Below are 26,916 nucleotides of genomic sequence, written 5' to 3'. Positions count from 1 at the left end.
GTTCCCTGTGCTATACAGAAGAAATTTGTTTTTTATCTATTTTTATTTATAGTAATTAATATTTGCAAATCTTGATAAAAGTTTATTTCTGAACAGGCAACGTGAAGACAAAAGCATTGACATTTATATGGGAAGATCTACGGGACAATATGATACCTACTTTTGATCCATAGTATTTATTTTTTAATCATCAGTTGTTTAATTATATTCGTGAGGGTGCTGGAACCTAATGATGACCCTCCAGTGCTAGCAATTGAGTGTATCCAAAGCTAACATTACAGGTAACACAAAGATGCACACTAAATTCTATCCAAACCCATCTCTCTCTCTTTGCTTCACTTATATACTAGATATAGTAATATAAAATTGTCAGTATTCAACTGTTCTGGACCTACAAAAATAATTTCAGGTGCTCAGTCTAAGAGAATCCAGTGCAGAATCCAGTGCCTTTGGGGCCAGGCTGGTGACTTAAATGGCAGAAGCAGACAGAGTGAGGTCTGGGGTTAGCCAGCGAGGACATGGACTGTCTCTGATTATTGTCACACAAGAGTGTGACTGCTGTATTGTTTTATAAGAGAAAAGTAAAAATTTTAGTGTAAATATTCCAGTTTTTAAATACAGGCAGGTAAAAATTCACCTTCTATAAAATACTTTGTGGGCAAAAAATTTTTAAATTCCAACCTTCTTTGGGCTGAATGTGGCCCTTGAGACCTCAGATAGCAGCCCTGATTGGTCACATCCCTTCATGAGCCAGGGACCGGCCTTGGGGCCCAGGTGTCAGGTTGCGTGGTGGGAGATCAGACCTGCACGTATGTGCCCTTTTCCAGCCTATGTTCACCTTCCAACATGGAAAAACCAAGGAGGTGGACAGAGAACTTCATTTCCTTCCATCCTTTCTTCTCCCTGGTAACACCCGACTGGCTGTTAATGGAATGGATGGGGGTGATCTCCTGTTCCCCCTCCTACCCAGAGGTGGCAGAAGCCCTGTGGGAGAAGCCGTTCCTCTTGATGGCTGTTCCGGCTGTTGTGGCTGGTGGCTGTTATCAAAGGCTGAGGTTCCCAGTCAGAGCCACGGTTTTCCGAACAACAAGAATGAAGGGTTATTAACTCCCTTGGAGCTAGGAATTAAGTTGTCCTTATGTTCCAGCCTATGTGGGTGGTCAGCAACCACTTCAGAGAAATCACATGGAACATTGCCTAGGAAGTTACCTAGAAAAGGGAATTTTAATAATTAATTGCTCTATTTGGTCCTCCATCAATGATTGATTTCCTGCCCCGCCCCCCGCCGCCTTTTGCTGTCTGCTTCCCAGTTGTATACGAAACAGCAGTGTCTCACTTCACCCAATGGCTTTTCTGAAATGCTTGCTCTTTCTTACCCAGTGTAATTACTGCCTGCTTAGTCGTCTTAACACTTCGTGTCAACTTTTTAGCCAAAACTGTTCAGGCTTTTATTTCCTTTAAAAACAAAGCAATAAAAATAAATAAATAAATAAAAATAAAAACAAAGCAATAGAATAATACTAAAAAAAAAAAAAAATCAAATGAAACCAAATTCTCTATTTGGTCTTTTTCTGTGGGTCTGGGCCCTGAGCTGCTGAGTCTGGGGCTGGGGGCCGAGAGGTGGCGTCTGCGGGCAGGCCTGGGTGGATATGTAAAAGCAGCGTGGCCCTGGCTGCTCTCCTGTGTGCGGAGCGCCATCACATCTGTGCCTTGGGTGTTGCCGTCATTTCATGAAGAGGCCTCGGAGGAGCGGGTGGCCTTGCTCAAGGTCCTTGTTTGGGCAAATGTCCTGCTGTGCCACTTGTAGGCTCTGGGTGCCTGGAAGTGTCCCTGTGTCCTTGAGGCCAGCAGAGGGACACTGACAGAAAAGAAGAGGTTCCCCTCAAACTCACACAGCTAGAAGTCCCTGGGCCCAAAAGAAGAGGAAGCTAGCTTGGTATTTGATGTCTTATTATTCAGTAATAGTACTGAGTACTCACTGTGTGCCAGGTGCAGATAAATACTATTCATGCTTGGGCATAATTAGTCCTCAACAAATGTAAAATACTGTTACTGTTCCACATCTAGGAAGTGGCAGAGTTGATTTCTGTGGCAGAGAATGATATCATTCATTCATTCAACAAACATTTGTTAAGTACCTGCTGTGTGCTGGGTTCTGGGGAGATAGGCCCTGTTCTTAACCACTGTGCTTCAATACCTCCAGTTTAGTTTCAAGGAAGACGTTTTCCTCCTTTGTAGGAAAGTGGAAAATAACGTCACCAAAGAATTGATGATTCATGGCCCCCCCAAAACATTTTGTTTTTAAGTCTTCAAAATAAGCATCATGGGTGGGTATTGTGTAGATAAAGAATGGACATCTTATAGTCGTTCCTGTTCATCTGAAGATGCTGCTGACTTTATGCTGGAGCACAAGACAGGAAGGGAATAGAGCTACTGATACAGCTGCTAACATTAAAAAAGTTATTGAATCTATTAACAGCATGAGGCTTCTCAACTCAGGAAACAGTTTTCTCATTTTATTTTTAGAAGAATTGGAGGGTTTATTTACATTTGGTAAACAAAGCATTTGCTTTTGAAGAACAAAATGAAATATTTAAGGTGATAGAGGTCGAGCTTTATAAAGCCAAAGTAAATTGATAAGAACTAGGGCTTTCTCCTAAAGCTGTATGGGGTCAGGAATTTGAAATAATATGAAATACGGGATAAGAGTTGTGTTTAAAAAAAAAAAAAAAAGAGAGTGGCTTTAAACTAATATGCCTTTATCATCTGGGTAATAACCAGGTATCTGACCCAGCAGGCTCCTGGGCTCGGGGCTGCTGTCTTCCCTCTGGGCTGACATTTCTGACCCTTGGCTGACGCATTAGTGACGCTCACAAGCTGCGTTCACGTGAAATGGCCAGGGAGGTTCACCAGTGGTCGTTCTTTCCGGTTCTCTGGCTTCGACGAGTCATTGCAGGACAGCCCTCCCAGCCAAGGGCCGATAAGAATAGACACACAGTAGGAAAGTAAAACAACCGAGAGCTGAAGCAGAAAGAGCTGGCGACTCGGAAGTGTGTCCTCAGCTCTGCTGTGTTTAGCTGTGTGATTTTGTGAGAGTTGTCATCTTCCCAGGCCCTGGGTGTCTGTCTCATGCATAAAATCTCATGCAGAAAGTCAAGTTTCTAGGGTCTCTTGCTCAAGTTAGGTCAACTTTGGAGTTTGATATCCACCAAGAGAGGTAGGAGATAACAGCACATTGAGGGGACAGTGATTCGTGACTTAGGTAATTATAGTAGCTTTGTTGACTGTTGGAAAACAGCAGTGGCAGATGAGTCAGCCTGGCACATAGCTATTGGAGATCAGTGATGCCTTTTTTTTTTTTTTTTTTTTTAAAAGAAAAAAGACCTGACTAAAGCGTAAGTTTAGGTGCCAATGGTCAGGGTGATGCCAAGTTCCAGAAATAGCAACTAGGACCTTGCACAGAGGACAGTATAGAGGGGATGGTTGTCATGAGCTTGTTTTCCCAGCTGAACCTCCACTTCGGCTTTCCCAAGGGCAGATGCTTGTGGGAGACCATGGGGATGTAACATCGTCATCCAGCAAACCATCCACCCAAACGTGCTCCTGGGGGAGTCACCATCCACGACTGAGGAGAGGAAGGTGGTATTTCGAACCTCCTTCCTCTGCCTGGACTGGTTCTCCAAGGATAGGTGTGAAAGGGAGACTCCAGACAAAGGCGTGTTCTGCATTAGGAGCTCCAGCTGCAAACCCCTCGACTCCACCTGGGCTCCTCTAGAGACAGGCAGGTCTGCACCATCCATCCTTCCTCCTTCCTCTGAGCACTTTCTCCAATAGCCAGAGAAGCTGTGAGTCTCAGGTGTGGACCTGGACTTGCCTGGTCTGCTTATTCCGTGCTTCCCCCCACAGTCCAGTGTGGACTCCACAGGCGGACGCAGATCCCCACGTGTAACAGGAAGAGGTTGGGTTGGAGATCAAGGGAGGCCTTATTCTGAATCCCAGCTGCCCCACTTCCCGGCTCTGGAACCTGGAGTGACTTAACTCAGCTTGGGCAGTACGCGTGGTGGTATTAATAGTCTTGCGCAGGTGGCGTGTCTTCACTGTGTCTTTAAGAGTTGCATTTGATTCTTAAACCATATGAAAATGCCTCCTCAGAGGAGGAGAGAGAGTGAAGGTGGGGCTGAAAACTAGACCTTGAGCTCTCTCCCCCCACCCCCGACATCCCTTCCTCCCCAAGAGGGTGTGATCAACCCCAGAGGCAGATTTGACCTCACAGAGATAAGCGGGGATGCCCACCTTTTTACACAGGTACCAAGGACAATGATTTTCAAACTGTCAGCAGCAGTCTACTTTCTTAAAAAATATCTCACATAACTGTAACATGTAAAATGAGTAAAAGGCTTTTGTTTATAAAAATATGCTTAAATTGAAAGTTATAGTAAACTCAGACAGATGAAGCGGTTTTGATTAACACAGAAATCTGAGAGAGAGAGAGAGATAATAGAGGAGTCTTTTTCCTATAACACATAAGTAATTGCAAATTGAATTTTTAAAAATAGTTCTCCTTCCGATTAAGGAATATTGCCCAATAAAAGAGAAAAGATAGAAGACTAATTATGCCAAAGCTGCCCCAAATGTATAGACTAGCATGTATTTGTTCTCTTGTAACAGATGCGAATGAACTTTTAAATGATTGCATTTTTTCCCAAAATGCTTATACATTTAAAAAATAAATTTAAAGTGAATGTTGAAATTGGATTACAATTTTCAATATTGAAAGCCATTTGATACAAAAAGCGGTGGAGTTTGAATAGACCTGCAGTCTGGTTGCTAATGTAGGATCAGTGTCAGATGCCTGTTTTGATATTGTACTATAGTGATGAACAGTGTTGCTTTGGGGTGGACGTTGGGTAAAGGGTGCATGAGACTCTCTGTACTATTTTTGCAGTTTACTCTGAGCCTGTAAGTATTTCAGAATTTAAAAGTGTTTTTTAAAAAAAAGTTATTTGAAAATGATCATCTCCTACTTAATTATTAGGAGGGAATACAGCCAGATTAATAGAGTGGTGTGTATACCACACTTTTAAAGTGGATTTCCATCAATCTTAAAAAAAAAAAAAAAGCATCCTTCTTCCCTTGCCGCTGAGCCTGTGTCCTCCACACTCAGTGTCACCTAGTGTGACACGGCTGAAATTTTGGAAAGAAAACACGGCCAATGGCAAGTCAAGGAGAGCTCTCTTTTGGGAAATCTATTTTAGCTGCTGCTTATTTACCTAATAAGAAAATGATGCTGAAATCCAAAAGTTCAGTCTAGAGTCAGCTGATACAGAAAAATGTCTATGAATGATGCAGCATATTTTTCTCAAACATTCCTACACTCAAAACATTTAGTAATTTGACCAAAGCAGTTTCCACATGCCATGAGATCATAATGGCCACACTGACAAATCCAAGTTCCCCAAACCCAGTGGGACGATGCAGTTCTTCTACAGGAGGAAAGATAAAGGAGTACAGATAATTTGAAAAGGATAAACCTTTGATCCATTCACTTCTCTGTGTGTAAAGTAAATAGTGGTCATGGAATACAGTCCTCTGTCCCCTTGGATTTTACAGTGTGCTGTGAATGACTGCCTTGTTCTTCGATAAGATTGACGGTGGTTTTACTCTTTATCACTTGGAGAAATGCGACAGAATTCCCTGAGCCAGCCATCTGTCTTCATTGTAATTGGCAAAAGAGTGATTGTCTCGTGTGTTTTGACTAGAAATGGATTGGTGGGGTTGATCGCATCTATCAGACACCTGCAAAGGTGAGCTGAGCTCAGAACAATGCTTTAGGAAATGTTTTAACGTGTGTTAATAGAATTCCATTTTTTAAAAAATTCCGCTTACTCCACCAGGACTGTAAGGTCCTGTGCATTCAGTAGGGCATATCATTTTATCCCTGGGCTGACCAGGGGGACTCTCTGCTTCCCAGACATCGCTCTGTCTGACCGGCTTTTCTGGCTTCTCCTCCAGGGTTATCAATGCCGGGAAGAGCACACACAATGAAGACCAAGCCAGCTGTGAGGTGCTCACCGTGAAGAAGAAAGCGGGGGCCATTACCTCAACTCCAAACAGGAACTCAGCTAAGAGACGGTCCTCCCTTCCCAATGGGGAGGGGCTGCAGCTGAAGGAGAACTCGGTAAGACCCTCCTTCCTCCCCTGCTATGACTCTGCCCCTTCCTCCCCTTGCCTGTCCATTCGAGTTGCCCCATTGGAGCCTCTGCTTGATGCTCTTCCAAATTAATACCTGTTTCAATTGATGCAAAGCCCTCGCAGCCTATGGGGCGGCCCTGCAGACTGAATGCCTTGTTGACAAACAATAAAGCATTGCTCCTCTCACTCGTGTCTGGAGAGTAAACAGACATCCTCAGAAAGTTTTGAAGAAGTTCTCAGAAAAGTATAGCAAATCATCAGCGCTCTGTCCATCAGCAGATTATTTCGGCCTCCAGAGAAGAGAAATTGAATAGAATGGCCCAAATGTGACTACTTATTCTAATGGTCTTGAGGATGTATGTAAATTTTTACAGGATTGTAAAGAATCTAGTCATCTCTTCTTAGCTGAAGTCATAGTGTCTTGTTGCATTTATGCTTAGGGATTAAGAGTACTAATTAGTTTTGTTAGTGTTAGTTCAGCTCAGGGTTAGAAAACACCGTGACCTGCGGAAACTCATCAGTTGTACATGTTTCCAGGACTGAAAGGAAGCATTGACTAGGCTTTTCCCAAAACGCCGGAGTCAGGGACCCAGACGGGCAGGATGAAGCAGTCGTAGTTCAGTGCGCAGGGTCTGGGGTAAGATGCTTCAGAACAGTCCATTGCTTAAATCTGTTTAATTTTGGTATATTTATATACTCACTGAGCGTCAGTTTTCTTTCCACGATAAGGAGTAATAGTAGCAGTAACTGTTAAATACAACGGAAGAGGCGAGTTGGAAGTATGAAGTCCAATAGTCCACAGAAAGCCTTGAGCCGGTGGCATTAGAGAATCCTTAATCAGCGTTAGCGATTATTATCCTCAAGTCAGCCCCCCTTTTGTTGTTCTCTGTGGATAATGCCCACTGAATTTTTTATGTTCATTCACTTGTAAATTGGAGATCACACAATTGCTTTCATACCTTCTTGACGGAATTATTTTCAGGATTGAGTTATTATGGGAAAGGGCTCAGAAAATGTGAGACATTAATGATAATTTGATAATTGCATGTGGGGCCCCGTGGCTTAATGTTGCTCTTTCCCCTGATAGTTCTCCTCTGCCACTGGGATATCGAGTGGCTTCTGTAAAAACACGTCCGTGTTGACATGTGGCGGAGGGCCAACTGATGATGGCATTTTCCCTTGTTGCTAAGTTCCTCCTAGAAATAGAGCCAGGAGTAACTAGTAAGAGCCAGGAGTAAATAGTCCTTTCCTTAAGTGAAACCAGTCATAAGCACTTAAGATGCAGCCGTGACCCTCCTTTGTGATGGATCTGTGTCTCTCTGGGGTCCACGCTCCAGGAGGCAGCAAGGAGGTGCCAAGCAGGGTGGGCACATCTCAGCCCTCCGTTCCTGCTCCAGCCACAGCAGCATCACTTCCATCTGCTGTCTGTATGAGGCTGCTTATTAGAGTTTAAGGCCAAGGTTGTGCTGCCTTTTTTAAAAAAAATTGTGGGAAAATATACATAAAATAAAATTTACCATTTTAACCATTTTTAGATGTACAGTTCAGTTGCATCACATACATTCTTGTTGTGGAACCATCAATATCATCCATCTCCAGAACTTCATCTTCCCAAACTGAGATTCTGTATCCACTGAACACTAACTCCCCGTTCCTCCCTGCCCTCGGCCCCTGGCAACCACCTTTCTGTCTTCTGTCCCTGTGAATTTGACTCCTCTAAGCATCTCATATAAGTGGCATCATAGGATATTTGTCTTTTTGTAGCTAGCCTATTTCACTTACCATAATGTTGTAGGATGTGTCGTAATTTTAAGGCTGAATAATACTCTATTGTATGTATACAGATCGTTTTGTTTATCCATTCATCCGTCGATGGACACTTGCTTTCATCTTTTGGCTGTTGTGAATAATGCTGCTGTGAACGTGGGTGTTCGGTTACCTGAGTCCCTGCTTTCACTTTTTTTGGATATATGCCCAGAGTAGAGTTGTTGGGTGACATGCTAATGCTGTTTAATATTTTGAGGAGCCACCATCCTGTTTTCTGCAGCAGCTGCACCGTTTTACATTCCCACTAGCAGTGATCAAGGGTTCCAGTTTCACCACATTTTCACCAACATTTGTTTGTGTTTTGGAAATTCAAGAACACATGTTTTAAAATTTATTTTTTGGCTTTAACTTCTTTTTTTTTTTTTTTTTTTTTTACCAACACTTGTTAATTTCTGCTTTTTAAAAAATAATAGCCACCCGGATGAGTGTGAAGTGATATGTCATTGCAGTTACGTATTTCCCATGGTTAGCGACGTTGAGCATCTTTGCAAGTGCTCCTTACTGGCCAGACATATCTTCTTTAAAGAAATGTCTATTTAAGTCCCTTGGCCATTTTCAAACTAGGTTGTCTGTTTCGTTGTTGCTGTTTGTGCTGCTTTCTCAAAGCTTGAAAACCGTGCTCTAGTGTGGCGGATGGGTCGCTGAGCACTGGCTGTGTACTGGGAACTGAGCGCTGAGGGTTCAGCAGGGAATGAAACAGACACCCCTGCCTACGGGGAGCTCACGTTCCTTGAAGGAGACAAGCAGTGAAAATGTGTAGCGGGGCAGACAAGACGCTATGGCGGAAAACAAAGCAGGGAAGCAGGAATCATGTGAGGTGGGAGGTTTGGTTAAAGAGGTGTCGGAAGGGGCCCTTTGGGTGAGGACCCGAAGGGGCCGCTCTTGGAGGGAAGAGCCTTCTAACGCCCTCGGCAGCTGCAAAGCCCCCGGGGCGGGAACAGGCCTGCGGTTCTCCGGAATCCGCCAGGAGACCCATGTGGCTGGAGCGGGCTTAGGAGAGCCTGGATTGCAGGCGACCTTGTCAGAAAGGTAATGACAGGGGAGCAGGGCAATCCAGCAGGACCTCAGGGCTGTTCTCAGGACTTTGGCTGCTACTCTGAATGAACAATTTGCTGGCAGAGGGAACTGAATACACTGCTGAAGAGAGACGAGCGACTTTATTCCCACCTAAAGACACCCCCTGACTCCTGTATGGTGGCACCTAGGTAAGGGTAGTGGCAGACTGGGGCCCAGGGCAAGAAGACATGTTCAGGAGGTAAGTTAGCTGGACCTGCTCCTTTCCCCTTGTGAGTCTCTGCCTTCACTCAGCAAACGTGTACTGAGCTCTGAGTCCACAGCCTGGGCCTTGGGGATAGGGAGGTGAACACAGTGGAGTTCCAGTCGGCGTAGAGCGGAGTTGGAGAGGGAGAAAGAGTCGATAAGCACCACAGTGGAAGGAATTTTAGGAGGAAGATTAAAAAAAAAAAAAGTCCAGTTTGTCTGGAAGCCTAACTCAGATTGATGGCTGGTGGTTTGGGAAACAACAGAGCATGGGGGCTGGGTCAGATGAGGGAAGGCTTCCTGGAGAACCTGACATTTGAGCTGTCATGTTGAAAAGTGAGTAGGAATTAGCCAAGCAATTTCCTGACCGAGGGAATGGGCGTGTGTAAAGATGGGCTGGCGTGAGAGCACGTGGGGCATGTCTTCTAGTGTTTCACAGTATGTGTCATCGCTGGGAGGGTGAAGAGGCGGGAGCAGCAAGCAGGTGTCACATACAAGAGCCATTTAACACTCTAGTAAGCTGGAATTTTAACCACATGATTTTATTGGGGTTTTTTTTGGGGGGGGGTAATTAGGTTTATTTACTTACTTTTTTTTTTTTTTTAGATTGAACCCAGAACCTCATGCATGCTAAGCATGAGCTCTACCATTGAGCTATTACCCTATCCAACCATGCAACTTTAGACGAGGGCATAATGGAATCCCAACAGTGGGGAGTCTGACTTGGGAAGACAAGGGGAGGCTCATGCAGGAATCTGGGTGAGATGTGATGAAAGCTTGAAATAAGGCAGCGATGAGGGCAGGGGACAGGCTCCGAAGAGATGGTGCGAGAGACACCAGGGAGGTGACCTGGTGACCAACTGCGCAGGATGGGAAGGAGCAGGAAATGCCAGATTTCAGCCACTGGGCGCTGGTCCTTGAAAATGGACCCCTGAAACAGGCTCAGGTTTGAAGATGAGGGGATGGGCAGAAATGGTGACCTGAGTTTTGAGTATTCTAACTTTCCAGGGGGAGTGCTTTGTAGAAGTTAGAAATAAGGGTTTGACACTGCTATATATAACAGATAAACAACAAGGACCTACTGTAGAGCCCAGGGAACTATATTCAATATCCTGTAATAAACCATATTGGAAAAGAAAATGAAAAAGTACATATATGGATATCTATAACTGAGTCACTTGGCCGTACACCTGAAACTAATACAACACTGCAAATCAACTATACTTCAATAAAAATAGAAAATAAAAAAAGAAGGGTTTGGAGCTCAGGGGCAAGTCTGGGAAGGCTTAGAATTCAGGAGTTAACAAGCCCAGAGAAATTCCAAGAAGAGAAGAGTGTTGCCAGGAGGGGAAGTAACTCTGCCGTGAGCCACAGGGAGGTCAGGAAAGATAAGAATGAAAAAAATGGACAAATACTATGATAAGCAAGAAATGGGACAACAGAATAAATAATGGCACCATTATTTCTTTTGCAAACAGAGTTGACAAGCATGAAGGATGGTGAGTGGGAGATGCGTGGGCTCTCTCCAGACCACATGTGATAAAATTCACCCTCCTCTCTCAAGTTCTTTATCCCCAGTAAACTTAGCAAAGTCAAAATAAATATTTCCACAAGATTTCTTTCATGTGTAGTATCACCTTCATCTTGGAAATTGAAAAAAAGCCTAAAATGTCCTGTAAAATCACATTAGATTCACCATGAAAAGAGGAATTATCATAGGAATATTTTTAATATGCCAGAAGCATTGGTGATGTTCAGAGGAATTCAGCAGAAGTGTAACTTGATATTTGATGGCATAGGGTCATTGGGTAGCCATGAGATGATTATTTCTCACTACAGATAATCATTGATTGGTATAAAGATTCTCAGCCAACTTTAAGCCATCCTTCATGCCAATTTATAGAGCATTATTTTGCCCTTTTAGTACAAGTACTCTTTAAGCCAAAGGAGTCAAATTAATCTTCCTGTTTTAAAACAAACTTTAAAAAATTTTTTTGGTGGATAAAATAATATTCACTCTATTTCACCTCTCCTGGCTTCCATGAGGCATTTCCTGAAGGAGCGTTGTTACCTGTATTTGGCTGAGCTCTTGACAGCAACGCCTTGTAAGAAAGAAAATACAGATTAACTTCAAGTTCCGTCTACATATAGAGGAAAATGTTAGGAGCAGAAGAAGCCATATTGGAAAGAAGTCATAAAACTTAAAAGGGATAGAAATAAAAGAGTTACGAGGTGTTCTACCCTGTAGTGTTTAGCCTGAAGAAATGCAGAGGCATATAGTGAATTATTGCATTCTCCCTTAAAATGTACACAGTAATGGACCCAGTTTTTTTTTTAAATTTAGAGTTATTGATATAATTAGTGAAATAAAGATATAAACATTTCTCTTGGGAGGAATGGAGATGTCTTGAGATCTCTGATGAAACAGATATGAAATGGAGACGAGTCAGGGCTGGAACCTGGCGGGTGCCCACAGGACATTGGGTGGCTGGTGTGTGGAGAACCATTAGCCCAGTCAGACCGGTAGGAGGTCGATACTCCAGGCCAGCTCGCAGTCCTTTCAGCACTCCCACGCCTCTGATTATTTGTCGCGGTATGTAGGGCGTGCGGCCAGGAAAGAAGAGAAACTAGAACTCCAGCATCTCTGAAAGACACTGTCGTAACATCACCCCCCAGGGAAGGTGCCGTGAGCTTGTTGAGGGCAACACCCTCTCCCCAGCGGCCTCCGCCCGCCTCCCACTGAAGCTTTTTTAATTGACCTGATCATGATTTGTGGGAGCCAGTCACCATGACGAGGCTTTCTTTCCTTTGATTTGAAAGGTGCTAAGGAGTCTTTATGGAACCGATTGCCTCCTGCAAGTGAAACACAGCTTTCCTAGGAGCTTTGGCTCCTCAGTTCTCAAGCACCTAGTCATTCTAGGAGTGAGTGAGAAGAGGAAGGAAGCAGGTGACGTCTCTGAGGAAGGAGAAAGTTCACTCTCCAAGGCACCTTATAACCTTAGTGTTAAGATAAGAAGCGCCTGCCTTTCTGTAAGATGTCTGGGCGGGAGATGGGGCGTTGTGACAACAACCAGGACATTTCCACCCCCTGCATCTGACTCCTATTTTGGAACAAACTGTTTTTGGCTTATGACGAGGCTCGCGGACGCATGCATTCCAAGTCTAATTTCCTTCAGAGCCCCTCGTGTTGTTTAATTTAGTCAAAAACATCAAAGTTTGTGGTTTCAATATCTGTTAGTTCAGCGTCTAATTACAATAACAGGAGACGGCTGTGTCCGCGTCGGGCCAAGTTCATCCGCAGGGGCGAGGGGAGCGGGTTATTTTTCCCAGCAGAGGATAGGGCGGCACTGTGGGAATTCCAGGCAAAAAGGATCCAGCTGGGGTGGGGAGAAGTAAAAAGGAAGTGAGAATGGGCTATTCACCTCTCGGGACGGAAGATGCCAGTCTTTTCATCTGTTTTTTGTAAGAAGGACTCGTTCACCCCTAGAACATTAAGTGAAGGTTGCCTGTGGTTCCACAGCGGCAGCCCTTCTGGAATGTTCGGCCGCGTTTGGCAGTCTGCTTCCTGCAGTGGTGTCAGCTATAAAAAACAACAGCAGCGGCCTTTTATTTCTCTCACTGTGTTTATTACTCTGACTTTTCCCTCTCAGTTAAGGTCTTTGTTCTGTGCATGTCAAGGAAATCTTATCTCTTGGTTCCCGGGATTAGAACTCTTGCCAGTGATTAAGAAGAATGACTTTACAACCAGGAACTGTCCTGGCTAATGTCAGTTAGAATAACTTTACAGTTCGCTCTTCGGCGGAGACCAGGTCTGACCAAGACGTACAGTAGCTGAGAAGGCAACTCAAACTTGGTTCCACGAGGGGTTTTTCCCACTGTGGCCAGTCTTCAGGCCAAAGGAGAAGAAGTGGTGCTGAGGTGGACATTTCCCCCCGGTCCCCTTGTAACTTGTTTCAGGTGGGAAGACGCCGTTGGCAAGGGCAGTGCGCTCTTGAGATTTTCTTTTCTTCTTATTTTTTAAAACCTAATACTCGGCATTCATGTGCCAGACACGACACTGATCTTAGTGCTTTGCCAGTGTTATTGATTCATTTATCCTCATAAAACATACGTAAGTATGTATTATTATCTTTATTTTACTGATGAGGAAATTGAGGCCCAGAGCTGGGAAGTGTGGAGCTTGGATTCAGCCCAGGCAGTCTGGCCTCAGAGTTTCTGTGTACTGGCCACCTGCTGCCTCTTTAGCTGTGAACAGCTGGGAACTGTGGCAGGAAAATCTCTTTGGAAAAATGGGAAATGAAGGAAGAATAACTCCTAATGTTGATACGTATGATTTCAATATAATTTGATGCCGAACTTTTTCCCGTTTCCATTATGACTTCTCTCTTGAGTTAGCAGTCTCCCTGGTCAGCTCAGAACCTGGATGACTGCTCTTACTGACTCGGGTGAGGAACAGAATGGAAATGAAATTGTTCACCGCCTTTTTGTCCTTACAGTCCATTTTTTTTTCTGCTAAATTACAGGAGATCACTGTTTGCTTGAAACCACAGCAAGTAGAAAAAGCCTTCTGATGGAATAATAATGAGTGTGTGAGTGTGGATCCCAGCTCTGCCGCTCACTCAGTGTTAACCTTGTGACCTCTCAGTGCCTCGGTTTCCTCATCTGCATATTCGGGATAACAGTTCCTACCTGATAGGATTATTAGAATTAAATGAGTTAAAAATATGAAAAGTGCTTAGAATAGTGCCTGGCGTGTAGTGTGTGCTCAGTTAATATCATCTGTTGTTATTCTGGAGTTTGCAGCTGCGTTTCAATATTATGTCACATTACTTATGTTTCTGCTGTACACTAATTTAGGGAGATGTTTTTGATGGCTAAAGTAATAGTTTAAGAACGTTCCTGGGCTAATTTTTGAGTCTAGCATAAACCACAGCATAACTTAACCAAAACTGTCACAAACTTTGCTTCCTACGTCTCAGAAATTAATATTTATTTAACGATGTTTTAACATACGGGACTGAACTGCCATTTAAAACCCAAAACCTGGGGGGAGGGTATATCTCATTGGACAGGCACAAGGTCCTGGGTTCTGTCCCCAGTACCTCCATGAAACAGAACCAGAACCAAACTTACCCTCCATCGTACTGTCTCATGAAGGGGAAGAATCGAACCAAAGAAATTTGCATTTCATGTCAGCTCCTGAAAAAGAAGCAATGTTCTTTCAAGTATATGAGAATAAGGGAGCTTTCCCACTGGGGAACCAAGTATCAGAATAATTTAGTCAGAAAGACAAGTATGGTAGAAGCAAACAAATTAACTCTGCTGTGTGGGCCTGGTTCCACGTGGGCAGTGGTAGGACACGGGCCCCGAGAAGGACTTGTCACCGAGTTCCTCAGATCCCCCCGGGTCCCTGCCTCGTCATCTGTCATCTTCTTCCCCCCGTGCGGCCGTGAGGTCAGATGAAGGGCTGGAGACGGAAAGCCCTGTGGATGAAACGCCCCAAACAGATCCTCTTATTCTGCGTTGTCGTCCTCGCTGCGATACCTTGAAACCTGGCCAGACACGTGGTGGAAATCAAGCCACGTGATAGCTCTTGGTGGGGGTCGGGGGAATATGCCAGCTCTCTGTTTCCACAGTGGGAAATAAGTCGTCCCTTTTCTTTGGCAAGAAAAGAGGGAGACGGGTGCCTCCCGCGCTCATACTGAGGCTTTTGTAAAACCGACTGTGGGATGGACCCCACAGTGGGATTTCTGCATTTGTGCTGTTCCTTTCATGCTGTTGGTCCCGCCCCTCCTCGGCTTACCTGAATCCCTGACGGGTGGGGGCAGGGGAGGGAAGATGAGGGTCAAATGACAGAGGACTTGTGTCTTCAGGGAAGGACACCACTTTTTCCCATAGGACAGCTGTTTCTAGAGTTGCAGTCCCTAAGCCATCAGTTAAAGACAATTTTGGAGGCGGTATGTACCCCCGATACATGTGTTCATTATTGATATACAACCATACCACTGAATATTCATTTAGTATATATTTAATAATTATAAAAATATATTAAATATTTAAAAATAACTTAGAGGCAATAAAGATAAAAAGACAATATTTTCAAATAATAACAGCTGACAGTTACATGATGTTTGTTATATGCCAGACATTGTTCTGAGTGCTTTTCACGCAGTAACTCATTTACTGTCTGGCTCAGAGCAGAGCGACTTCTTGCTTCCATTAGTTAATACCTCAGGGCACAGTTCATCATTAACAGGAGCGAGTATAATTCCGTTTTTCAGCTGTCTCCTTGAGCCCTTCAGATACTTCTGGCCAGAAAGGTTATTGTTATTGTCAGATATGACCGGTTGTCATTACCTGGAGTGAGAACTGCCCGCTGTGGCATGTTTTTATTTGCTCCTGTTTTCTATCAGCAGGTTCTTTGAAGGAATTTTTAAAAACCTGTGGTCTACTTTGTGAGGGATCATTTAGTTAAAAAGGTCATAATATAATGCACAAGACACTCAGTTGGGGCGCATGTACCCAGCAATAGGCAGAGCTCCCGCACCCCCCGCCTGCCTGCCTGCCTGCCTGCCTGCCGTGGGGCGGCTGACTTACCCACCACGGGAGGGCGCCAGCGGCAGCCTCTATGGGAAGTACCAGCCAAGCTTAATTTCTTCTTCCATGTTAGATGAAAAAATATTTAGAATTACAAAAAGAATCTCTACTTTGAATTTGCTTCTTGCATGCTGACGAAGTGTTTTAAGCTCTCCCTCGACATTGCGTGCTCTCTTGTGGAAAGTGCCCCACTGGGAGGGAGAGAGCGATGAGGGGGTTTGCAAACCGGTGGAGCTTGTGCGCCGGGCATGAGAATGCCAAGGCCGGTTCCTTTGAACTAGTACAAATGTGTCAGACCTCATTCTTTGGTTTTGTGTTTCCTGCAGAAAACATATCAACACCTCTGTCGGGATCCACAGGAAACATTTGAGCTTTTCCCTAGAATCTCCCCTTCTTTGTCAGCTCATGGCAAGAGGGGCTGCCTCTTGCCTCCCTGTTGGCTCATGAAGGCTCTTTTGCTTGCGGGGGCCCCAGAGATAAGGGACACGTGACGTGACTCCTGTTTCAGTGGGGCTAAACTTGAGGCTACAGAGTCACAGAAGCCAGGGAGATTAATGACACAAAGTTGTGTGTGTTGGGAAGATTCCCTGACTTGGCATCTGAAGAAATGGGGTCAAATCCTGGTATTGCTACTCACAGTAGAGTGACTTGACTGTCTGTGCCCCACTTCAACTATTGGTGAGATGGGATAATGACGCCCATTTTGTGATGATGGGGGTGGGGGAGATGGATTCCACACGGTAGGTACTCAGTAGATACTGTTGGAACTTAGACTTTCCATAGGGGAGGTAACTTAGGAGGAATGGAAGTGACAGGCGTTGCGCCGTGCAGGGCGATGAGGGTCCTGCTGGCAGGGTTCGCAGTCGGGAGCTGAAGTGTGCAGCATGGGCTCCTGGGTGCGGGAATCCTTCTTGCTCCCGCCCTGCCATTTAATAGTTAAAACTGTTACTTCCAGCTCTGTTGTTTCTCTTACATGCTGGATGTAATGCTATACCTCTTATTTATTTATTATTTTAAAATTATTACACAGTATAGTTAACCTTCTTTGTGTAATATAGTTTTATGAGTTTTAATACATGCGTGGATCCGGATGATCACCACCACCATCGGGGTACGACCGTTCCATCACTCCCAGCTGCTCCCTCGTGTTGTCCCTTTATCCCCGTTCCCTTCCCCCGTCTCCCATAACCCATGGCTGTCTGCACATTCAGTGTGTGTTGTCCACTCCTGTGACACCAGGTGCCTCTCTTTTCTGACACACTTGTGCTAATCTGCTCATAATCTAGGTCGTTACTTCAGGAGCTTGGGAACCATGCTTGTCTTACTCCCGGCTACACCCCCAGTGCCCAGCCTGAGTCTGGCACGTAGGAGAGGAATGAATGAATCCTTATGGTCTGTGTCCTAATTTCCTATTGTTCTTTAAATAAGGAGACAGTTGAGAGAAGTTAAAGAAACTTGCCCAAGATCACATAGCCCAGAACCCAGGTTTGGCTTGGTCTAAAACCTGTGCTCTTTCCATGCTAAGACACATCATGGCAGGTAGGACCTTCCTGTTAACTCATTTGAAAGTGCAGTCATAAATCACCCAACTTTTAAAATAACCACGGTGTGTTTGGTGTGTTTACACCAGTGACAGAGGGTGACAGAGTTACCCTTGGACTATTAGATACTGTAAAACCTGAAACCCAGTTTGTTTACTGTATAAACTCAAAGTCTTATTCTCTGAGCTAATACCAAACTGAGGAGGTGTTCCTCCTTCGGACCACATGAGGGGTGGGATGGGGCCCTTGGCCGTGAGCAGGTGGTATGTGGGGCAGGCTGGGCAGAGGGCGTTGGATGCAGCTGTGGACTTCCCTTCCCTCCTCTGGTACCTTTGCCTGAGCCAAACAGGTGGAGAACACAGCTCTTCAGCTTCCCGTGCACATGCCTTAGCCCTTCAGCCCCTGCATCAAAGGATAAAGCAATAGCAGATTACAGCTCCCAGCAGGGCACGAGAGCTGAAGGAAATCTGTGATTTTCAACGGTTCAGCCCTCCATGAAGAGGAATCTGGCGGGTTGTTTTGTCTCTTAGATTTTCCTTTTTAAAAGATACAGGCCTTAGCTTAGAAGAGAATTGCGTGTGTGTGTGTGTGTGTGTGTGTGTATTTGTGTGTGTTTCCAACTGGTCCTGTAGGGCTGTAAGGCCCAGCAAATGAAGTACAGCCAGAGGAGGCAGTATCCCCTCTCTCTGGTTTCCATGGAGCGCCTGGAGGTCCCCAGGGCCCGGGATCGCCTGGCCTCAGACAGCCAAGAGGTCACAACTAAAGTCAGATCGGTCAGCCCCAAGTCTGGAGTAGGTCAGGCTTATTATAGTCTGTTGGTTTTACCAATATGAAGTATCTTGCATAAAATTCTTATTTCTTAAGCTGATATATTGGTTCAAAAAGTAAAGTCTTATGAAAAAATCCATTTTCTCCCTTCCTTTCTCTGTATGTTTTGTAAGTATTTATCGAGCACCTGTTGTATACCAGCCCCCCCCCCCCAAATGCCGTAGTAAGACACACGTGAGTCTCTGAGTCGGCTGATACGGACACGCCAGGCAGTTCCACACCAGTGGGATAAACATGGCTGTACGGGATGTACAGGGGCTGAGGTGGTCCAGGCAGGCTGGAGGGGAAGTTCATGCTTCCACTGAAGACTGAAGGATAAATATTTCTCCAAGCAGAGGGCAAGGGGTGAGTGATGTAGGGCAAAAGAAAAACATATTTATATTGCCAGAGGTGATGGGGAATTAAGAGAAGGAATGAGAGCATTCAGGACCACTGACCAAGAGCAGAAGCAGGAGAGGAGTAGCCGCTAGATCATGCAGGGCCCATGAGCCATGTGAACATCCAGGAGACTGAAAGGTGTTTTAAGGGCAGTGGGGAGCCATTGAAGATTCTATGCAGTGATGGAATATGGGTGTATCTGCAACGACATCAGGTTTGAGATGCTTTGAAAGCACTGTGTTCATATAACTTGGGATTTTTCGGGCCTCTCGTGGGTTCACAGGTCCACCCCCAGTTGTCCTGTTCCCAGCTTAGACCCCTGATGTTGATGTGGTCCCTCGATGCTGTATGACACCGAGGAGCTATTCGTTCCTCGAGGTTCTCGAATCGGACTTCATGTGTCAAACCACACACTCTTACCTGACAGCAGCTGATGACACCGTCTTGAGTAGAGAAGAGTGTGGGAGTGGGTCCTCGTGTCTGTTTCAGAATGAATGCAGTGCACGTCCTGTTTGGTCACGCCCCTTTCAAAAGCAGATTTTGATTCTCAGTTAAGGTCTTGGTCCCATTTCAAACACTGTAGCACCCACTCCAGTCTCATGTTGTTCCTCGAAATGTCTCATGAGGCCATTCATCTCCTCTCCAGGCCCAGTGATTCCACCCTGATGACCTGGGCCCTCTGTCTCAGGACAGACCTCTGTGACAGGACAGGCCCCTTCAGTTCTGGTCCTTCCTTCTCACGGTGCACCTGCAGGACGCCCGGGATTAGCGCTTCCTCGGCCCAGCTCCCAGGGCTCCCGGGGCACGGGCATCTCATCACTCCTGAGGCCCCAAGGCAGCGAACTGAGGCTCCTGGTCTGCCACACCCCGACCCGACCTAGCCCTCAAGGGCGGCCTTAATCAGGCCACTGTCCACATGGGCCTTCATATATGTATGTATAGCCCTCTTCTCACCCTCGTTGCCTATGAGTTGCTCCTTTTCTTCCCAGAGCATTCTTTCTTTACTCCCCCGTTGCCTGAGCAGGTGAGCAGGCAGGCACGCGCAACACGATGAGTGCAGCAGCAGGGTGGGTGCAGGTGCAGTGGGAGCCCCAGGAGGGCTGACAGTTAAGAAGAGTGTGAAAGACGGGCAGGTGGTATGCAGAGGAGTGTGGGGTGGGGCGTTCAGCCTACCGTCGTCGGGGCTGGTGGCTTACAGAGTGGACTCTGGTCCCAGGTGCATCGCTGAAGGCATGGTGACCTGAAGCAGTTAACACTGTCCCTCATTGTCCTCCTATGAAATGGGGTTAGTAACCACACCTCATAGGATTAAATGAGCTAATGTTTGTAAAGCATTTAGAACTTCGCCCGCTATGTACGGTTTGTTAAATGAAGGGAAGGGGCTCTGGACCCGCGACTGGTGTGTGTGTGCCTTTGTGGTCCCCTGGACGCTGAAAGCTGAGCTGGACTCTGAGCACGTGATGAGCGCCCACGCTGTGGTCCTCTCCCCACAGCATGCCCCTCACTGGAAGCTGCCTGCCATGGGAGGATGCTGGAGACTATGAAATCTCTTGACGGCTTGGTTTTATCCAGTTCAAAGGCTTTCAACATTTTAAGCAATCGAATCCTTTTGTCCAAAATCTCTTGCAAAACCTTGTTGTTTATAACTGATAAAACTGCTGCTCTGGTTGGAAAAAGTCAGAAGGACTCATCACTTTGACACCCACTTCTCTGAGGAAACCAAGGAACGCAATTTAGACACCAGTGGTCTGATCAGTTTAGGGAGACGCATGTGGTTCATCCAAGGTCATATGGTGAACTGATGGCAGACTGGGGACTAGAACGCTGGCCTCCTGATTGCTCAGCTGCCCCCCTTCCATTAGACCGGGGTTCACAACTGTGGCTGCTCATTAGAACCCCCTGGGAAGCTTTAAAAAAGATGAATAGTGGGACCCCACCTTTGGAGACACTGACGTCATGGGTCTGGGCTTGGACCCTGCATCAACCAGTGGTAGATTTATTCAGTCTACCCTTTCTTCGTGGAAAAATGATGTCTTACAAGTTTTAGCTGTGAAAATTCTTCATTACATTTAAAAACCCACTGTACCACCTTCTGGCACCGCTGTGCAGAGGTGTCCTCAGGAGAATGTGGAGCCCCTCTGAGCCCCACGTCAGAAGTCCTCCAACCAAGTTTCCTCGTGACTTTGAAAATTCCCCAGGTGTTTTGTCAGCTGGTGGCGGTTGTGGTAACTGCAGACGGCTTTGCCTTGTTGAAGGAAATGGTTGGATTACTTGCTAGAAAAATTTCAGAGTTGCTTTTTTTAAATGTAGCATTCCCTGGCAGTGTGACTTCTTATTTCTTGGGGCTTGATCTTCTTTGGTTCAAATCTTGACTCTGGAAACATGGTAAAGTTTGATGTAACAGAATCTGTGCTCAGACACTGACTCAACTGCTCCTGCCCCGTCCCTCGCCTGCCCTGCTGGGGCATCCTCAGAGACGTTTGCTGGGTGTTCACTGGATGTAGAAGGACCTTGTGCATGCGTTTCACTCAGGTGGCCTTGGACCCTTTGGTGAGTTAGATATGATGAGCAAGAAATCCTTTCCTTTTGCCACTTTTCCCTAGTTGTGAGGGTGTAATATGGCGGTGTGTACTTTACTGACACAGCAAGTAACGAGAGTGAGCGGTGGGTTTAATAATCATTGCAAAGTAATGATGAGTATAAACAATAATTCAAGATGTGTGGGTGGACCATGTGTTACTATTTCTTTTGGTGACCAAGTCACAGATGCCACTAATACTGCTGTGCTGTGATGCCCCACGCTCATAGTAGGCGGAAATGGGCAGTGTTAGAGGTCTGTGAAAGTAAAGATGGATTCATGGACTCCCCAGATTCTATCCACAGATGCCCTAAATTAAGAACCTTTTCCTCGGGGCTCAGGTTCATTCCCATTTGAGTGGTGTTGGAGAGGCCCTTTGAGTCCAGTTCTTCTAATCCTTGGGTCGCTGTTCTTTCCACTTAACTTTCCTCTGAGTTAGCATGCTTACTCCTTCACTTGATGGCGCTTTTAGTCACTCAGAAGTGTTTCTTCCGGGCAGGATTAGACTGAGTGTCTTTTTAGGGTGGTATTTACCTCCCATCTGGTATTCTCATTTTCAGTCTTCCTTCTCTCCTAATCCTCACAGGGTAGCTTGAATGATCCTTTAAAAATATAAATCAATTTTGTCACTCCCTCCTCAGTCAATGGCTTGTTGTTACTCTTAGGCTAAAGCTAAGATCCTTCATGTGTCCTGGAAAGACTGAGTAATCCAGGCACTACCTCTGTCTCCAGCTTCATCTCACCCCCCTCTCCCTCCCTGCCTCACTCCCCTATTCAGCCATGTGGCCGTGGTTCAGTCTCGTGCTCATTGCATACCTTCTACCACAGGGCCTTTGCCCCTGCTGTTGATGCTCTCCTCTCCCCTCCTAATCTTGTGAACTTCCAAGCTGCCCTCAGCCTGATCCTTACAGCTACAGAAAGCCTCCTCCAGTGTGCCCCCTGCTGGCCTCAAATCATCAAGCATGTCTCCTTATCACCCTCACCAGAATTACGATCTTACGTTTATCTGTGTGATTATTTGATCACTGTCTAACTCCCCCACTGAATTCTTAAGATCAGATCATGTCTGATACTGCTTTCATCTAGTCTGATAGCCCCACTGCCTACTTTTGTGCCTGTCACAGAGAGAGTGCTCAGTAAATATCTGTTGACCTATATATGTAATCTCTAAGCATCTAGCACAGAATCCAATAAAAACAAGTTTTAAAGGGCACAAATAGAGTACTGGCATATGTCACCATAACTATACAGTATCTTCCAGCATCATTCTAAGATGGACCAAGAATGGTGGTTACCAGGGACTAGAGGGTGGGGCGATAGGAGAGATATTGGGTACAGGTACAAACTTGCAACAAGTCGTAAGTCAGTTCTAGAGATCTAATGCACCATATAGTGAACAATAGACAATAATATTGTATTATAATAATCAAAAAACATTTAGATCTTAATTATTCTAACCACATAAAACAAATAAGTTATGTGAAGTGATTGAGATGCTAACTCCTGCTCTGATGGCAACTGTATTACAATATATGAATATATCAAATCAACATGTGGTGCACCTGAAATTTACACATTGTTAAAGGTCAAATATATTTCAATAAAAAAATAAGATAGACCAAAAGAACTTTAATGGCTTCAACGAAAAAAAGAATTCAGCATTTATTGCTGCAGTCAGAAGTGGGTGTTACATGTGCCATACATACTTAATCTCAGTGTTTAATACCTTGCTCCTCCAGATGCACCATAATTGAGCTCCTTTTTCCCCCCATAGCTAGTAAGATCTTAGGCATGTGTGATGCAATCACGGTTTTTAAAAGCATTTATCTTGAAACAGTCTCAAAAATCAAGCAGCAGGTACCAAATCCATGGCAGATGAAGGAACAGGGGCTGCACGTAGCTTTAGGGCAGGAAGAGGAAGCCAAGATGCTGAGTGACAGCTGGAAAACTGAGGGAAGTAGGAAACACGAAGAGATTTGAATTGCCTGCATCTTTTAAAGGCTGGACTAGACTGGGTGTCTAAAGGGGAAACATGTTCTAAAAATTCAGGATGTAGACGTAGGCAGATGGGGCAATTATCTGAGAGCATAAAGCCCAGAGGGAGGGGGAGGGGAATGGGTCTACTTATTTCTCCTTGAAAAGCCTGCAAAAAGGGCCAAACTTCCTCCAAAGACTCCAGGCCAAACCTCCTCTGGGGCTGCAGTAGAAAGGAGGTGAGGAGTTAGATGTTGAAATTGTACAGACTTTACCTGTTTGTATGGAGCTGTAACCTCTAACTTCTATACATCACATGAAAGTAGATCTGGACCCAGGTAGTAACTGAGCAGATGGTGACCTGGGCTTCTCCGCTGGGTGGACAGGCAGGGACTGCTTTATCCCTTGGGTGATGGTGACAGTAGTGCCGGATCCGGGGACCCTTCCCTGAGTGTTTTGCCCTGTTTTGACCCTCCTTGTTTGCAGGCCCGAGACAGACCGTCAGGGGGGTGCCGGGAGCCCTGGAGGCGTCCCCTCCCCCTGGGGCCGTGGCCACTGGGGTTCTCACTCCTCCCTGCCACCCTCTCCCCGCAGGAATCAGAAGGCATGTCCTGCCACTACTGGTCGCTGTTCGACGGTCACGCGGGGTCCGGGGCCGCCGTGGTGGCCTCCCGCCTGCTGCAGCACCACGTCACGGAGCAGCTGCAGGACATCGTGGAGATCCTGAAGAACTCGGCCGTGCTGCCGCCCACCTGCCTGGGCGAGGAGCCCGACCACACGCCCGCCAACAGCCGGACTCTGACCCGGGCGGCCTCGCTCCGCGGAGGGGTGGGCGCCCCGGGCTCCCCCAGCACGCCCCCGACGCGCTTCTTCACCGAGAAGAAGATCCCGCACGAGTGCCTCGTCATCGGGGCTCTGGAAAGTGCGTTCAAGGAAATGGTAGGTAGCGCTGAAGACCCCCGGGCGGCAGGGGCCGGGCGGTCGCGGAAGCCACAGCCTTGCTTCTTAGGCAGTTCCCGGGAAGGGCGTGTCTCTGGCCTGTCCGCTTGCGGCCTGGTCCCCTCCGACTTCTCCCTTTTACAGCGGGGCTTTCGTTCTCAAAAGAGGTGGGCAGCACGCGAGTTCTAGCATCCAGTGCTGGCAAAAATGGAGGAGAGGGAAGAGGGGTAGCGCATGGGATGGGTGTGTTACTGCGGCTCTTTCTGCCAGCGCTTCCGGACGCCAGCTGCTGCGGTTCCACTTAACTGAAATGTGAGCGTGCTTGCCATCTGTTTTACATGGTGTATGAATTCCAGGTGTTTGGGGAACCAGAGCTTGTAGTAGAGTGCTCAGAAGTGCCCTTCCTGTACACATCTAATCTGAGAACAGGTTTTCCCCGTGATTGACAGTGTGGTTCCCACTCCTTAAAGCAAGGGGGGGCCGGTTTCTAAGAATTGCTTGTTTTACTTGGGGACATGGATTTGTTTGTACATTTAAATTTGAATATGTCTGGTCCAGGGATTCAGCCTCCCCTCTGAGAACTCAGGGCACTCAGCTGCCCCCGCTGTGTGCCCTGCTGTCTGTCTGCCTGGTGAGAATCACACAGAAGGTCTGTTCTGCGCCATCTCCTTCCCCCTCTGAGTCACGTTCTACTGAGGCAGTTATTTAGGCTCCAAAGATTTTTCTCTCCTGAGCAGCCTGTGTGCAGTTACAGTAAGAGATAAGTACAGATGCCACGAGGACTAGAGTCAGGCGAGTGGGCAGTATTGTCCTTAAAACCTGGAGATGAAAAAGAGATGACAAGCTCTTAAGCAAGAGCAGCTACAAAGGTCCCTCCAGAACTGAGTGCGCCCACCAGGCACACTCCAGACTCCAGCCTCTCACCATGTCAGGTAGAGTGCTAATGAGAGGAGAAAAGTAGATAATACTGAACTGCATCGTCTGACTGATTTATAAGGCAAAAATAGTTCGTGAATTCACACCTCTAATCTGCCCTCTCTCCTCACTTTAACTCATTTCTCTTTTGGTCCCAGCATTTCTCTTCTTGTCACATAGATATTTACCCTTTGAGTAGCAGGTGGTTTAAAATGCATCTCTGTCTCAGGAGTATCTGGTCGCCTTCAATCCCAAGAAAAATACCAGGAGTCTGGAAAAGATTATTTAGGAAAAAAGGATGAGGGTAGTGAAATTGACTCCTACTCAGGCTTGGTATAAAATCCTCTCCAGCTTTCTGATGTGAACAGCTGTAAACACGGGTGCTCAGAAAGCTAAATATTCAGTCGAGGTGGAAATTGGACAGTGGACTGTCCTCCTAGTGGGAGAAAAAGTCAGCTTACGTGATAGAAGTGAAAAACAAAAGAAACTTTGGGTTTTTCCATTTCTTTCAGTGATGACTAGTGAGTGTCATGGGACATCATTTACTTCCAACTGCTGTATTCTCAGTTTCATCCACTAGAGGGCAGTATCACATTGAGTCAGGCCTCCACACCCCATCTCAGGCTGTTTCTGCCCATCAATGGCTCTGGGTTCCTAGCAAAAACTACCTGACATGGGAGTCTCCCTCAGAAAAATACTTAGTAAAGAACCTCATTTTTCGTTTTTGAAAGTTTTTCAGCTTTTCACAAACTAGTTCACTACCAGAAAGTTTCTTAGTTGCCAGCGAAAAGATCATTTCACTTCCCTGTGTAATTCATTCCATCAGTAAGTATTCATTAGGGTCAAACTATAAGCCAGGCCTCACTGGGAAAAGAGCATTGAAGAAATTAGGCAAAGGCGGGTATTAAACAAGTAAAATGTAAATGGGATGGGCCTTGAGAGGAGGAACTGCAGGGTGAAGTAGGACTCTGTTAAAGAGATGAAGCGCAGGGGTCCTCGAAGAAGTGGTGCTCGGGGAGTAGGAATAAGGCAGAGGGAACGTGGGCGCCTGGAGAGCCTTCTGGGCAGAGGAAACCATCTGTGTGAGAGAACCCACGTGGGCCAGAGGCAGCAAGCTGATGTCCACTGTGGGCAGAGGACAGATTTCAAGGGCAGGAATGATGTAAGGTGAGCTGGAGAGGCCGTCTGTAACCAGCCTGTGCTATACTAGAATTTTGGGGTTTTAAGCCATATCTGCTCTTTTCCAACTCATTCCACATTACAACTTCCTCTTCAAGCTTACTTTTTCCCCAGATTGTCTCTCTAGCCCCCAGTGTGTCACAGGCCTGCCTGGACTTTGCACCGTGTGCTTGGCCATATTAAGTGAGAAAGCTCACCATTCCTTGGTTCTCCTGTTCCTGGCAGGGTGGCCCTACCTCCTGCTCTGCTCGGGACTGAGCCAGTTGATGCCTGTTGGCCCAGAATAGTTACAAATATTGTCCCTTTGTACTCTCACAAGCGTCCCTGTCTGGATGATGTCTTATGTCTACCCTAATTATAGAGAGATGCTCTCATTTTTTTCTTTGCTTCATCAGGGTCTTCAGGAAAAATCTCTCCAGCATCACAGAAATGTGCCTGACTTAACCATTAGATAGTCTGGGCTGAGGTTCAGAACTTACAGCACAGTTACACAGCGTACTCTTGATTGAATGATCCGGAAGGCCATTGCCAACCCATAAAGAATTCGTTTTCTTTCCTCCCTCTCTCAATATTAGGTTTTCAAGAGTCAGTGTTGAAGGTAAGTGTGAGTTCTTTGACATGCTTGACACATGGCTGATGTCCTTACGCTGTTGGCCTGGCCTTGGTAGTTCCTCCTCAGGCCTTTCAGGGAGGGGCAGGTTGGGAATT

At 46.1% G+C, this 26,916-nt stretch overlaps 1 protein-coding gene across 1 annotated transcript in view; it reads left to right on the top strand.

Annotated features, from left to right (window-relative positions):
• PPM1H (protein phosphatase, Mg2+/Mn2+ dependent 1H) overlaps positions 1-26,916 on the top strand; it is a 227,645-nt gene that overhangs the window by 83,378 nt on the left and 117,351 nt on the right. The window contains exons 2-3 of the mRNA XM_074374657.1: positions 6,013-6,178; positions 23,770-24,114. Of these exons, the coding sequence (XP_074230758.1) occupies positions 6,013-6,178; positions 23,770-24,114 (511 nt within the window). The remainder of the gene's footprint in view (positions 1-6,012; positions 6,179-23,769; positions 24,115-26,916) is intronic.

Source organism: Camelus bactrianus, chromosome 12 (genome assembly GCF_048773025.1).
Source record: "Camelus bactrianus isolate YW-2024 breed Bactrian camel chromosome 12, ASM4877302v1, whole genome shotgun sequence".
Lineage (NCBI taxonomy): Eukaryota > Metazoa > Chordata > Mammalia > Artiodactyla > Camelidae > Camelus > Camelus bactrianus.
This window is presented reverse-complemented; position numbering and strand designations above follow the sequence as displayed.